Source organism: Bombyx mori, chromosome 12 (genome assembly GCF_030269925.1).
Source record: "Bombyx mori chromosome 12, ASM3026992v2".
Classification (NCBI taxonomy): domain Eukaryota; kingdom Metazoa; phylum Arthropoda; class Insecta; order Lepidoptera; family Bombycidae; genus Bombyx; species Bombyx mori.
The window spans coordinates 9,848,802-9,865,105 of NC_085118.1; the positions used below are offsets into that span (position 1 = coordinate 9,848,802).

At 33.2% G+C, this 16,304-nt stretch overlaps 1 protein-coding gene across 2 annotated transcripts; it reads left to right on the forward strand.

The window, feature by feature from the left end:
* The first annotated feature begins 1,517 nt into the window (after positions 1-1,517).
* Aubergine (aubergine protein) lies at positions 1,518-15,641 on the forward strand. 2 transcript variants are annotated; one of them, XM_012689822.4, is made up of 19 exons: positions 1,518-1,659; positions 4,194-4,507; positions 4,635-4,766; positions 8,599-8,758; positions 9,658-9,769; positions 9,997-10,122; positions 10,330-10,431; positions 10,550-10,643; positions 10,729-10,856; positions 10,931-11,191; positions 11,368-11,510; positions 11,828-11,973; positions 12,429-12,540; positions 12,623-12,752; positions 13,091-13,328; positions 13,495-13,571; positions 13,777-13,949; positions 14,321-14,420; positions 14,805-15,641. In XM_012689822.4, the coding sequence occupies exons 2-19, from the start codon at positions 4,207-4,209 to the stop codon at positions 14,967-14,969; spliced, it is 2,700 nt and encodes an 899-aa protein (XP_012545276.1). In that variant the 5' UTR covers positions 1,518-1,659; positions 4,194-4,206; the 3' UTR covers positions 14,970-15,641.
* Positions 15,642-16,304: the final 663 nt, after the last annotated feature.

The following is a 16,304-nucleotide window of genomic DNA, read 5'->3' on the forward strand; positions in this document are numbered from 1 at the left end:
TTATATTACATTAGTTATTAAACACATTATAAATTATTTGTACGTTTTAAATATTGGGCGGTAATTTTTTTTTTTTAAGAGATTTTATGACCTGGTAACTAAGACCTTTAAGTCATGTCTTATTTTACTTTGTATTCTTAATTTTATGAAAAATGATAATATGGAGTGAAATGAAATGAAGATGATTAATTTGTGACATTAATCAACTGGGATGAAATTTAATGAAATGAAATGATATGGGATGAAATATAATCGCAGTAAAATGGTGGTCATTTACTGAGATTTTTTCAGTGGACTTTTTGGAGGAACCCGAAAAGTTACGTCCAGCAGCTTTGTTTCATTTTCCCACATTTGTGCACTTTCACAGATATTAAACAGTTAATAAACCACCATTATTACACATTTAAACCTGAAGAAACACTAAATAGACAAAATAAAACAAATCACACAACTTCACTCCTCGCGTTCCCGCCAAAAAGTCATTTGGCGGTAAAAAGGTCTCGTGTCACAGACTATATTCTGTTTCCCACATCTCGTGCGTTCCGGCTTACGCATCATAAAAAGGTGCGTACTTAAACGCCACACGCACTTTAGATTATCGTACAATTTCGTAACATAACGAGACCTCTGTGTTTGTTTGAACCAACTCCTTAATTCAATAATGTGTATGTTAATAATGTGACGAATGATAAGGCTGCTTCCAAGCAATGTCTCCAACTGGTACAATAGATAAGACATATTGAACTAGTTCTTTCAACAATACGGTACTACCAGGTAGAGAATACGGTAGATTACGGTGTCAATAATAAAGAAAATACGGAATAAGATAAATTCAGATGTTATAATATATAAACTATTATATATTTATTATCCATTTTTATACATTGAAATGTTCATCATTTTATACTATTTTTTTTTTTTATTGTAACGTTATGAAACTTAACCTGGTAATCGTTACATTGAAAACCAACGGAACATTATTAAAATATATGAATGAATGAATCATATGTATGCTGGCAAAATAAAAATTTGATCATTTCATTTAATTTGATTACAACGTAACGTTAAAATTCTATTTGGTCAGTTTAAGAACGAATGAACCATGGAATGAGCACGGGGATTCCCTGTAAGATTATTAGTGTTTTCATATGAATATCAATGTTACCTAAACCAAAAAACAGTAATAACAATAAAATTAACAATGTCAATGCACAAATGTGGGAAAATTAAACAAAGTCACTGGACGTAACTTCTCGAGATCCTCCAAAAAGTCCACTGAAAAAATCTCAGTAAATGACCACCATTTTACTAAGATTTTAATACATACCATAGCATCTCATCTCATTTCATTTAATTTCATCTCAGTTGATTCATGTCTCAAATTAATCATCTTCATTTAATTTTCATTTCATTTGATTTTGACTCAATATTATCATTTTTCATAAAAATAATAATATAAATTAAAAGACATGACCTAAAGAACTTAGTTACCACGTCATAAAATCCCTTAAAAAAAATTAAATGAATGAATCAAACAAATAAAAAATCTATGGTTCTCCCTCTCTCTTGGCGTCGCCATCTTTATGGTCGTGGTACATTTAGTTAAAAACAAGCCCTGAATATCTATACGAAACGCAGAGAAAATTAAAATTGTTAGAGGTATGTAAGAAAAACTCTATAAAATAAATGCCTAATAAATACGGGTCATAATAAAAAAAACTTTTTATAAATTATTACTGAAGCCGACTTGTATTATTACCATGTCTCGCAAATTTTTGCGAATCGTGGGTTATTAGAGCAAAATTAAAACTTTTGAATATTATTAAACACTAAAGAACAATTATAAAATTAATTGCAGTAGGTAGAAAATCATAAATTTCAAATCTGTAAATAACACGATGCCATTGTTTTATACAATACGGTATTCATTAATATAAAATTGATTACTTTGCAGAATATACCCTCACAACAGTAGTCTCACATTTCTTTTAATAATGCTGATCACCTTAAAGTCATTGATGCGAATTCTTAGGTATCAAAGATTGAAATACAAAAGTATGATTAGTTTTGATTTTAACGGACGAAACAGAATTATGTACTTAAACACCAAAATGCTTGCACAGCATTATCTTATTGCAAGAACTCATTTAGTGATACCTATATCTATACATAATTTTGAGAAATGCATTAAATAAATTTTGGTTGTCTTCTTCTTTTTAATCGAATACTTCATTGCTGAAGGTCGTGTCCTTGAAAGCCCTTCGTGGCTCTTTGTACCCTCAGCTTCCATTTGCTTCGGTTTATTGTTAAATATTTAATTGAATTAAGAATATTTTGAATTAAAACCAATAAACAAAAAACAGAACCAGTTTTATAATAATAGAAATACTTCATTGCTGAAGGTCGTGTCCTTGAAAGCCCTTCGTGGCTCTTTGTACCCTCAACTTCCATTTGCTTCGGTTTATTGTTAAATATTTAATTGAAATAAGAATATTTTGAATTAAAACCAATAAACAAAAAAAAACCAGTTTTATAATAATAGAATGTATGTAAGCTAATATTTTACCACTAAAAGTCTTCAGAAGTAATCTGGTTCTTCTGTTTGGCAAATTTTGTTAAATCATGTGCTTGTTTCTATTCAACTTTTTCGCTTACAACTAAATAATGTATGACTTAATTGAATCATATGAGCTCTTTATAAAATAGGCCGTCTGCACTAAACTATTTTTAGTTTTGGAATTTATTATGGAGTTTTTGTATTTCAAAGCATTATACATACATAGCTTTTAGGTCACCACACTTGTGTCTTTGGTACTGCAAGTTTAATATCTGTTTCATTCACTATCATTGGTTTGTATTAATTGTAGTGTCTTTCTTTGTTTATCTTGTCAATCTTGGTAATCTGAATGGAAAATACCAGTACTGGATTCATTTGATTTCAAATTAGATAGTAATTCCACAGGTATCTAAAGATAAATATATTTGCTACTGTAGATGGTAGACATTTATTTCTTAGAGATATGGTTCCCAAATTTGTTTTTTGGTGCACTTCTGACCAAAGCTAATAGAATCATTTGGAGTATTAGCTTCATAGATTGTAACTACTGGTGTCTTTTTATGCAATCTTTGCACAATACGCCAATAATTGATGCTACACTTTTTATTTATTATATTTTGTAACATATAATATGATTTAATAAAATGAATTAGTGTGAATGATGAATTTTAACTAAATTTCATTATAAACTGATCATCTGTCTTCAAAATTAAAATGCTAGTGATATTAATATAAGTAAATTCTTTCAAAAATAAATAAATTTAAGTTTTTTTTTTTCTTATATTCAATTTGTTTATTTATGACATTAACTATTTTGTCATTTGTTCTGTAACTATAGACTGCTGCACAACTAAATGTTTTTATTTAGTATGATTACGCTTAAGATTCTATTGAATCATCGGTGTTGGCAATTGTTATCTGTACTTAAAGATACTCAATCTCATACTATTATGATTAAGCCACTTTTTATATGTGAGAAAAATAATTATTATGATGAGAGTTTAGAGTTAAGTGGTAGTGAAGACATGTTTGATTATTTTTTTTATTTCATTTTCAAATTTTAACAAATTGATTATAATTCTGACACTAAGTAGTGGATCTGAAATTGTACTACCAAAGAGATGATGAATGGAAATTATTCAAAGTGAAAGCAAAGATTCAATGGCAGAATTAGATGAATGGTGCAATGTCATGAAAGAATTAGATATTCCAGAAATAATACATTCTATTGTATCACCAAAGGTCACTGGACCACAAATTCTTACAAATGTTATGCAGCTGATACAATATTGTGAATTATTTTTCGCAAACAAAGTAAACTCAGAATGCACATTGAATAATCTCTATAAAGAAGACACTATGGTGAATTATAAAATTGAAAATCTATCTTTCATTGACAAGATAGGGCAATGTATAAAATAAATAAAAACATTCAAAACCACATTTAATTCTTCTCAAAATGTGTGGAGTGCTAAAAGTTAAAAGTTCCAAATATCCAATTCTGATTTTATAATAAAACCATTACCATTATGGCCAAATTAGAAAAGCTAGAAATATTTTGGTTACAGCAGTATATGAATCTCCCAGTTAACTGAATCTTTTCCATCCAAAATATCCATAAACAAATATTTTTTAGAGACCAACTTAGGATGTCAGAACCGAGAGGTAGAGGACGAGCTCGAGGACGCGCTGGTCGTGGTGGTGATGGAGGCGGACCAGCACCACGACGTCCAGGGGAACAAGCAGGCCCATCACAACAATCTATGCCACCTGGTCCTAGACCTCAACCTCCATCTGGCTGGGGACCACAATCCAGTGTTCCTCCAGTAAGAGCTGGTGTCCCGACACCAACAGCACAAGCGGGTCGCGCCTCACACCGTGTTACTCCCACTACACATGAACATCCAGGAGATATCGATGTGCAACAACGCATGCAAAAATTAGAACTGGGTAAAAGTGACAATTATTATTTTTATTGATTTTGGATATTTTGACCTTCTTGGTAATTATCAGTTTGAAGCAATTTTAGGATATTGCCAATATTGAAATAAATTATTCAAACAATAACTGTCCGTAGGACCCCATTCATCTGGAGGTGGTGATGCATCATCCGTAGTTGGCCGTGGCTCTCGACGAGGGGGTGGAAGAGTCCTTCCTGAAACTATTTCCATCTTGCGCACACGTCCAGAAGCTGTAACATCTAAGAAAGGTAATATATAGAAAAAAAACACTGGCTGTGTGATATCAGTCTAAAATACCTACTTCTGTCTCTCCCTGTAGGTATCATAAAAAACGACTATATGAATGAAGAATGGTTAGCTGTGCTCTCTGAGTATCACACTAGTGTTCTGCAATCACAGAATGGCATTTACTGGTACATTGTAAGCTGGCATGTGTTGTTACAACCTTCCTAACTTTCTCTAACATGGAAAAATGTGTTCCAGTTTTAAGGGTGGGTGGGATAGCCATCATACAATCCAACAGATTACGTCCTCACATGGCAGCAATAGTACTGTGTTGTAATAACTGCTTAATGTTTGGTTATGTTAACAAATTTGGTTTTTTGTACACTATTTACTAGATGCAGTTAAAATAAAGATATCTTGTAATCTTCATATAATAGAATTTGCTAATGTACCAGAAAAATACTGTCTAATGACAGGCATCTGTAGTCATGGGTAATAGCTCTAAAGTTATATATTGGTTATACTTATATAGAACAATGCAACTATAAAGGTCAAATTCTTGAGCAGCTATTTATTTTCCTGAAAAACCATCATTTACCCAACAAAATTTCATGAATAACTTCAGTGGTCTATCAGCAAAATTTATAATTTAGTGAAGTAACTAGTAGCAAATCAGTCACATGTTTAGTTTGATGGGTGTGACTGTTATTTTTACAACATATTAAAGTTTTTTTTTTATTGCTTAGATGGTTGGACGAGCTCACAGCCCACCTGGTGTTAAGTGGTTACTGGAGCCAATAGACATCTACAACGTAAATGCACCACCCACCTTGAGATATAAGTTCTAAGGTCTCGGTATAGTTACAACGGCTGCCCCACCCTTCAAACCGAAACGCATTACTGCTTCACGGCAGAAATAGGCAGGGCGGTGGTACCCACCCGCGCGGACTCACAAGAGGTCCTACCACCAGTAATTACGCAAATTATAATTTTGCGGGTTTCATTTTTTATTACACGATGTTATTCCTTCACTGTGGAAGTCAATTGTGAATATTTGTTGAGTACGTATTTCATTAGAAAAATTGGTACCCGCCTGAGATTCGAACATCGGTGCATCGCTCAACACGAATGCATCGGACGTCTTATCCGTTAGGCCACGACGACTTTTTGGACTTAACTTACCTACTAACTAAATTATTTGGACAAACTTAATGTCTGATGGGTTTGGATCTCGCTACTCTACATATTTTATTATATTCATTTATATATTAAAATCATAGGTATCTGATAACAAAAACTTAGTATCCACATTAAAATATGCTTTGAACATGGTAAAGAAGAAAATGGGTTTCTTGTTTTTTTTTTGATTATTTTATGTTTCATATTATTTAAAATGAATATTTTACTATATAAACATCGAAACCACTTGAATGTGACTTCAATAAGGATTTTGAAATCACTTAGTCAAAGAGCGATTGAGTTGTGTGTCATTTATTTCACATGTTCATTTCTTCAATGTTTTCAATTTCTAAATCAATCATGATATTTTTGGTAACTTTTAATAATTCCATTCTCGTGTTCTATATATGGAAAGAATCCTGCATTTTAAAGTAATAGTACCATATTCCAATGTCCATTAAAATATATAATTTTGAAATCATAGATTACATTGTGCATCCTCTTTCAGAGTTGTTGATTTTCAAGGTCTCAAAAAGTTAGCACATGGTACTCCACCTGATCATGTTTCTTGTATATTCTTCTAGCTGCAATTTATGGCACAGTTAAAGTCTGTAAAAGTACTGTGTCTGTCAATTTGTGTAAAGACTAGAGTAATAATAGTGTTTTCCACAACAGAAAAATAAACATCTTTGTAGCTGCAGATTTCAGTGTAAATTTTACAGGGCAATTTTCTTTTTTTTTTATTTATTTAAAAGTACTGCCACATCACAAACATTTAACATTGAAAATAACTTAAACTATTTAATTTTTACGAACTACCTTCAATGTCATCCCCTCTATTTTCAAGGATTCCCTTTATCGTCGATTTCCATGTTTTTGATCGAGGGCAGACGTGGGTAATCGAGCCTGGGGAAAATGAAATCATAATGTTAGGTTTTTGCATTACAATTCCAAGTTACATAACAATAATTGTCACAAAATAAGTCCTGTATCGTATTGTTCAACAGTTAATCACATCTAAATCAGTTGACACTCCATGAAACACGAAGTACAAATATTGCGTTTTCAACCTATTGCCGTTTTTTCATGTAATCGCCTCCGGTATCCCTCGCTACTGTACTAGCTCAGTGGTGTGTCAGAGCCTAACAGCAATGATAAAGTCCCGCTACCGCTGCTGTTTATTTTTATTTTATTTTACAAGACCTAAATTGCACACAGTGCAAGCAAGGAAGCATGCGCGTGCCCTGTAGCAAATGTGAACAGGGGGGTCTTTTTTTTCTACGCATTCACTGGTAGCCTAAGGGATTATTCCAGCTACGCGTGGACGGTTATGTGAGCTCACGGGCTCAACCTGAGAGAATTTGCTAACACTAGCCCTAACAAGAGCAGTCGTAATCACGACCCGTTGAAAAGACCCGCGAGAAACTCGGTGGGCTACCTATATTGTAAATCGAACTCTTTGTCGCATTCGACGAGAACGGTGACCGACCGGTGGTAGTGCTGTATAAAGCCTAAAAGCACCGTTATAACGACACAGTACACTGTCGAACTAGTGAAAATTCCTGAACGTGATTCGATTTAAAATAAGGTGGAAAAGAAGTGATATTCTTTTTATATAACTCTGAACAGTTAAATAGAAGTGGATGGATATTACGCATATGCAAATTTGTTTTTATATTTTGTATCCTTGACTATTTCCAACCAGTCCTGAGACTGTAATTAGGTGTATTACTGCCTCCAGAGAATTAATTCGCCCAACTAAAAATTAAGCTTTTCAACTATACGACAGTTGGGATAATTTTGTACACTATTTGTTGCACTAGCTGAATGTCGGTTTATTTGCGTGAATGAACTAGTTAAATGTTTCTATAGCAAAGTGCATTTCCTGATTAACTAAGAGCATATGATGCATAGGTATTCATTTAATTTCATTTATCATTATAGAGTTTATATTCTGATCCCTAAAACTGTCGCTCGCCTATTAATCTTACTGTTTGAATATTAGGAGTCTGATAATTAGTTACCATGGTAAATTATATTCATTGTTATTTAATTTCAGCCCTTTTGGACTACATTTTAAATCAAAAATATCTAAATATTGGTGTTGTTATTATGCTTTATTCAATCAGTGTAGTTGTGCACACATTTCTTTACATGGAATTAAATAACGGTTTTATGCTCCAATTCGAATGATCGACATGTTGATGTTTACAGTTTACAATTTCTCTAACAATAATGACACTAAATACACTAAACTTTTCTTAAATATTATTTCCGTCTTGTGAGTCCGCATGGGGTAGGTACACTACTTTGCCACTTCTGTCATAAAGCAGTAATGCGTTTCGGTTTGAAGGGTGGGGCAGCCGTTGTAGATGTGTATGGGCTCTAGTAAGCGCTGTGAGCTCGTCCACTCAACTCCACCAAAACAATAAATAAAAATAACTACTCAACCCTCGTTTAATTTTGGTCGTAATACTCAAGTTTAACTTAAAAAATGTTTCAAAGGATGTATTTTTTCTGGTATTTAGGTAAACCATTACAATAATAATGGTTAATAATAATAACCATAATAATAAAAAAGAAATTATAATATGAAATAATATGAAACTATAATTAAGCAGTAAAATTACTATTCATGTTATTTAATTAATGTATTCACTTGGATTTGTTACATAGGTACTTCGGGTACTCCCCTGGATCTGCTTGCCAACTATTTTACTGTTGAAACAACTCCCAAATGGGGCCTGTATCAATATCACGTCGATATTTCTCCAGAAGAAGACAGCACTGGAGTCCGAAAGGCACTGATGCGTGTTCACAGCAAAACACTCGGAGGGTGAGTATAATAGTTACAAGTACATAATATGTTGCTTAATTTACGATATCTGTATAGAATCTTATATATTGTATGATTAATATCTGGACATGTAGGTATGGCGCTTTTAAAAAATAATATATTTATGATTACATTAGAGACACAATACTACAAGAAATAAATGTTGAAAACTATTTACTAATCATCATAGGTCTTCTTCATCTGCTCAACTGTTCCCATGCAATTAATGGCTTTGAGAATGTACCAATACAATCTAATTAAATGAGCCTCATTTTATGTTTCTAATCTCTTACTGTGTATTGTGATAAATCTATACATATAAATAAAATTGGAGTGTCTGTTTGTAATATTGAAATAACCGCTTTTTACTTACTACATGCATAATATGAATATATATCGGTACATACACCAAAATAATATTTTTTACAATTTTTGTCTAGCTGTCATGTCTGTTTGTTCCGGCTAATCTCTGGAACGGCTGGACCGATTTTAACGAGACTTATACTGATAGGTACCTGATGATATAAGGAGTAACTTAGACTACTTTTTTAGACTAGCTTCGCCCCGCGGCATCACCCGCGGTACGACAATAATATCGCGGGACTCAGCTATCAATAATAAAATTTAATATTTCCGAAGCGAAGCGAGGGCGGGTCGCTAGTCTAAACTAACAAGAAAAAACCAACCATTTCACAAAATACTTCTTTTTCCAAATTGCAACTTGTATACAATATTTGCAATGTCCATTTCTTGTAGGTGATAAAAATACTTGTGTAATGTTTTCTGAATTTCACCGTTTCACCTGAAATTGAAGTTGGCTCTGTCAGTATTAATTGACTAGCAGAACTTCAGTGTGCATGAAACAGCCATCCATGATATTCATGAATCAAATGTTTTAGATATCTCTTTGATGGCACTGTGTTGTACACTGTAAATCGTCTGCATCCTGATCCGATGGAGCTATATTCTGATCGTAAAACGGATAACGAACGTATGCGAATCTTAATTAAGGTATGTATATTATGTGATTGGTTTACTGATGAGTAGGACGTGTTGTTAGCCGCATGGGTTTCTACTACGGGCTACCTGCTCAAAAAAATATATGTTACAATTTTGATGAGTATTCTTTATGTGTATGGGGTCCTTTTATCACTCAACACCAGGAAAACCACATAAAATAAAGTGCTTAGATTATAAAGAGAAGAAAGTGTTACTAATAATACCAAATTGTATTTCAGCTGACCTGCGAAGTTAGCCCTGGAGACTATCACTATATACAAATCTTTAACATCATTATAAGGAAATGCTTTAATTTATTGAAGCTACAGCTTATGGGACGGGATTATTTTGACCCTGAAGCAAAGGTATGCTACCAAGTATAAGCAATTTACAGAAATAAAGCTTAATGTAATTTGTACCATCAAAGTGCATTGATATAACTATCTAATTATTCATAAGTACACCTGACAATAATGAATAAATAAATAAAAATGCAAAAAGCAGTACAGCTGCAAAATTGGTGTTGAATTACTTTTCAAGTTACAAATGTAGATTTCTTTTTTTCATTTAAGATTGATATACCAGAATTCAAGCTTCAAATTTGGCCAGGATATAAAACGACAATCAATCAATATGAAGATCGTTTGTTGTTGGTCACTGAAATCGCCCATAAGGTAAGAATTTATGTTTAAATAAATAAATAAATATACACATGATTTGTATAAAGAAACCTGTTTTATGTGAAACATGCTAAATTGTGCATCTATATATTATCTTGTATTCGTTTTGTAGGTGCTTCGCATGGACACTGTTCTTCAAATGTTGAGTGAATATGCCGCAACAAAAGGCAATAATTACAAAAAAATATTTTTAGAAGATGTTGTTGGTACATAAATCTTTTTAATTAATATACTCGTAATTTTAAAAAAAATAGTATAAGACTAAGTAACTTAATACTGATACACTTTCAGGAAAAATTGTAATGACTGACTACAATAAAAGAACTTACAGAGTTGACGATGTAGCTTGGAATGTGTCGCCGAAGTCCACATTTAAAATGCGTGACGAAAACATTACCTATATTGAATACTATTATAAGGTAAAATCCAGTGTACAACACTAATTCCATTGAATAATTTATGTTCACGAAATTTACAATCTTTTATTGTCTAGAAATACAATCTACGCATTCAAGATCCGGGTCAACCGCTTCTGATTTCGCGGTCGAAGCCGCGTGAGATTCGTGCGGGTCTGCCTGAGTTGATATATCTAGTGCCAGAACTGTGCCGTCAGACCGGCCTCTCCGACGAGATGCGAGCTAATTTCAAGCTGATGCGCTCATTGGACGTCCATACAAAGATTGGGCCCGACAAGCGCATTGAAAAGCTTAATAATTTCAACAGGAGATTCACAAGCACACCTGAAGTTGTTGAAGTATGTTAAATATAATATTATTATCCGTTAACAGCCTTAAAATTTCCGCCGCTATATAGTATGCTAAAATGTAGTTTCTGCTAAAATAGATTTATTGAAAATTTTGCAAAAAAAAAATTGTCAAATTACTTTACATGGAAACAAAATTGAAAACAGTCCATTGTTTTAAATTTTAGGAACTGGCAACATGGTCGTTGAAACTATCTAAGGAACTGGTAAAAATAAAGGGTCGCCAACTTCCACCTGAAAATATAATACAAGCAAATAATGTTAAATACCCTGCAGGAGACACCACCGAGGGCTGGACGCGAGATATGAGGTCAACAAATTATATTTATTTATTATTTTTCTTCAAATTTGGAAAGCCATTAGATGATTACCTACAGGTTTTTAATATGTCAGACAATCTGACGGCCTATCTTCTTTCAAAAGAACTCACATTCGGAATCTTGTCTTTAAGTGATACATATTATGATCGAACTCATTTGGAACAATGGTGAAATCGACGTGGCTCAAAAAAAACGAGTGGTGTTCTCATACCAAGCAATGCTATTTTCCCTGTCTAAATCCTACAGGAAGGTACTTAATTGTCTAAGGAAGTATGCAGTTTACAAATGTTGTAAATTTAACTTACAGATCGAAGCATCTCCTGGCTATTGCCCAACTAAACTCTTGGGTAGTGATCACCCCAGAAAGACAACGCCGTGATACAGAGTCGTTCATTGATCTCATAATAAAAACTGGCGGAGGTGTTGGTTTTCGAATGAGAAGCCCTGACTTAGGTATGTTGAAATGTTTAGAATAAAACAGGAATTTGCATGATAAAACACTACAAGTTATAAATAGTGAAGCTTACGATACTAATGAATACATTCAAAACAATGGGTTAAAACAATAATTTCCATGCACCTTCCACTTAATGTTAGATATTCCATATTTAAACATAAACAGGCTCATGCTTAGCTTAAATCAATCCACGCTATCATTAATTACTACACCACACTATTGCTCTCGGTGTCATTCACTAGTCAATAAACCTATTTTTTGTGTGAATCATGGAAAAGAGCCATTCTGTACATAGTTAGTGCCTATTGACCATTTAATATTCATCATACAAAATGTATTAATACAATGTCATTGATGTTATACAGAAATACAACTAAATACCATACTTATATTATGTTCTCAGTCCATCCTATTAATTTTAACTAACAAACCTTTAATTAATGTTTTCCAGTTGTGATTCGTCATGACGGTCCGATAGAATACGCTAATATGTGTGAAGAAGTGATTGCAAGGAAAAATCCTGCCCTGATACTGTGCGTTCTGGCTAGGAATTATGCTGATAGGTTAGTTGATTTGAGAAGATCAGCATCAATATAATCGTTTAAAGTTCTCATTAGACGCTTATTCATATATTTTTAAAAATAGGTATGAAGCCATAAAAAAGAAATGCACTGTAGACCGAGCCGTGCCGACGCAGGTAGTCTGCGCTCGTAACATGAGTAGCAAGTCGGCTATGTCAATTGCTACAAAAGTTGCTATTCAAATAAACTGTAAGGTAGGTAACTTGCATTAAACTTTTACTGTATAATTTGAATGTGCTTTAATAGGTTTTATCCATTGATAAGCAAGCATATCGACTGATTGTAAAATCGCTGGATTTATTATTAATTTCGCTTTAATTATCCATCGTCGTAAAAAGACTGAAAAATCAGCACACAATTATATCCTGTATTAGACCGTTTTTATATCTAATCACAAGCTTTAAAACCGAAGGTTTTCTAATCATTTATTCTAGACCATTTCATTTTTTTAATGATATACTTTGCTATGATGTTTCTGTGATTGTTTATTTATTTTCATTTTTGTTATAATGTTATCGTTTTTTTTTTATAGCTTGGGGGTTCTCCGTGGACAGTAGATATCCCACTGCCGTCACTGATGGTGGTCGGGTACGACGTGTGCCACGACACTCGTTCGAAAGAAAAGAGCTTCGGGGCCTTCGTAGCCACCCTCGACAAACAGATGACTCAGTACTATTCAATCGTCAATGCGCACACTTCCGGAGAAGAACTCAGCTCTCACATGGGTTTCAATATCGCGTCCGCTGTCAAAAAATTCCGCGAGAAAAACGGTAATATAATGTAACCCTGCTTACAGTGTGTACTTGTACAGATTGCTGAGTGATACTACGATTTCATCTGATCTTAGTTTTCCTATAAAATATATTTAATCGCAATTTTCTAAACGAATTTCGGCACTATTGTAGTTTTTCTGACAATAACTAAATTGATTTCCAGGGACCTACCCAGCCCGAATCTTCATTTACCGCGACGGTGTCGGTGATGGTCAAATCCCATACGTGCATAGCCATGAAGTGAGTTTTTAAAAACAGTAAATAATTGTGCATAAGATTGCTAATTATCAAAATCCACAGAATATTATATAGCACAGAGATGTTACAAGTAAATATTTATTTCATTTATACAACAAAACTGACTCTCTGGATCTAGTTTCTTTGTAATTAGAAATATTATATTAATCCAATCAGTGTAACTGATAACACTGTTTACAATGTCCAGGTTGCTGAGATAAAAAAGAAATTGGCAGAAATTTATGCAGGAGTCGAAATAAAGTTGGCATTCATTATTGTGTCGAAACGTATTAACACCCGAATCTTCGTTCAACGTGGTCGCAGCGGAGAAAATCCACGCCCTGGCACAGTGATTGACGACGTCGTCACCTTGCCTGAACGGTAAATACAACTCTTATCGTTGAGCAAACTAGTTTACTGGTGGTAGGACCTCTTGTGAGTCCGCACTGGTAGGTACCACCACCCCGCCTATTTCTGCCGTGAAGCAGTAATGCGTTTCGGCTTGAAGGGTGGGGCAGCCGTTGTAACTATACTGAGACCGTAGAACTTATATCTCGAGGTGGGTGGCGCATTTACGTTGTGGATGTCTATGGGCTCCAGTAACCACTTAACATCAGGTGAGCTGTGAGCTCACAGCTCACCTGATGTTAAGTGGCAACTCGTCCATCCATATAAGCAATAAAAAAAAATATAAAAAAAATTAAGCTTTTAAAAAAATTTAGTTTACCGTAATTAAAAACTTTTCATTGCAGGTATGATTTCTATCTGGTTTCACAAAATGTACGTGAAGGTACCATTGCTCCTACCTCATACAATGTGATTGAAGATACAACAGGACTCAATCCTGATCGTGTAAGTATTCACAAGTATATATTTCTTATCATCTAGTCTTATGTTAACAATAAGTTAACAAATCGATTACTTATATTCTGAAATATTGATTGATTGACACACACTATTACAATTTCCTAAATTTATAATAAATAGAACTGAGCCCATGATTCATCCGTATGGACTTCATAGTCGTTTAGAAATGCATTTTTATTCTAAACCCTCCAATAAAACTAGCGCATTTAAAAAAATTTTACTAAGACATAATCGATCACTACTGTAAACGCGCTTATAAACTAATACTTTGACTCTGAGAAAAAATAAGGTAAAATAAATCCAATAGCTTTTGTGTAATACACGCACAACGCAAAATAAACACATAATAAAATGGTTTTCTTTTTTCAGATCCAACGTTTGACCTACAAACTGACACACTTGTATTTCAACTGCTCTTCCCAAGTTCGCGTCCCATCGGTCTGCCAATATGCCCACAAACTTGCATTCCTTGCAGCTAACAGTCTGCACAACCAACCGCATTATTCATTGAATGAAACTTTATATTTCCTCTAAGTATTTTTAAAGACAACCTATTTTTTTCTAGATTAAGTAAGTGTACCCACCGAGAAACTATTTTCGATGTGCATAACCATACAAATCATAGAACTCTATTAGAAATAGTTCGCAATCATAACGTGAGCTTAATATTGCTCAAAGTAATTCATTTCATAGTTTTTTAAAAGATATATTAAATAAGACTCATTCTCTTGGACGTTTTTGATGTATGATTAGTGTGGCATAGCAAGAAGCAGCTAATGCGCGTAGTAGTAGTACATGTGACCTAGACTCGTTTTTACGATAATTAAAATGTAATGAGTGTTCTAGTTGTTTACTACATAAGATTCATTTTATATTTGATTGACAATTGTCAAATTTTTCTTTTTATTTTGGCTACAATGATGTTGAGTGGAAATGCAAACGAATAATTATTAAATTACAAGTTATTCAAATTGAATCAAGTGCATTCTTCCACGCTACAAGCAGTGATCTGAAATCTAGCCAACGTATAATTAGTTTTTTTTTTTTTTTGCTCTGTTACTTAAGGCTTTTATATCAACGATGTTACCTCGTTTTAGTTCTAAGTTTCGTGATAAGTTTTGACTTACATGCAACATGTAGCTTTTAGAAAAGATTTTTGTTTTTCATGTTTTTTTTTATTACAATTTCATTTTTATTAATATAAAATAGTTTTATTTTTAAATAACCACATTCTCATTATTAATTTAATATAAATTTAGCTGTTCAAAAGATTTTATTCACAATTTTTATTTTTGTTTTGGTCAGGTATATTATGCCATTGAATGAACAAGTTACAAAATACAAAACCGAAATATGATAAACTACAGTTTCGAGACAATTATTACTCGAAGATATTGAGAAGTGAAAATCTATTTGGTTTAGGCGACATTTTTGCAACTTTACAGGAGGGCCATTAGAGTTTAAAATTGGAAAAAAAAAACAAAATAATTCTTTAGCTATTTGACTGGAGTAAACTTAAGTTCAATTAGAAACATTGAATTGTTGATGTTAATACCAAATAAAACGCAACTTTAATTACAAGCATATATGTCGCGTATTAAGCGTAATGTCACCTAAACCAAATAGCCTTTCACCTTCAGATTGATCGTAGATTTATCTGAATCGGAATGAAATAAAACTGCCGTATTTACTCGATTGCACAAAAAAAAGGCTAAACTGTAATTCAATACTGACTAGGGTTGAATAACAGTGAATCTAATATGAAAAGATTGCTACCAAGTCACGCAATAAACGGTTTTAGAGGACATTTTCCTAGAGAGATTTTATAACTAAGGGTAAGGGGCGTAATGTGGTCAACACTGCAACCAG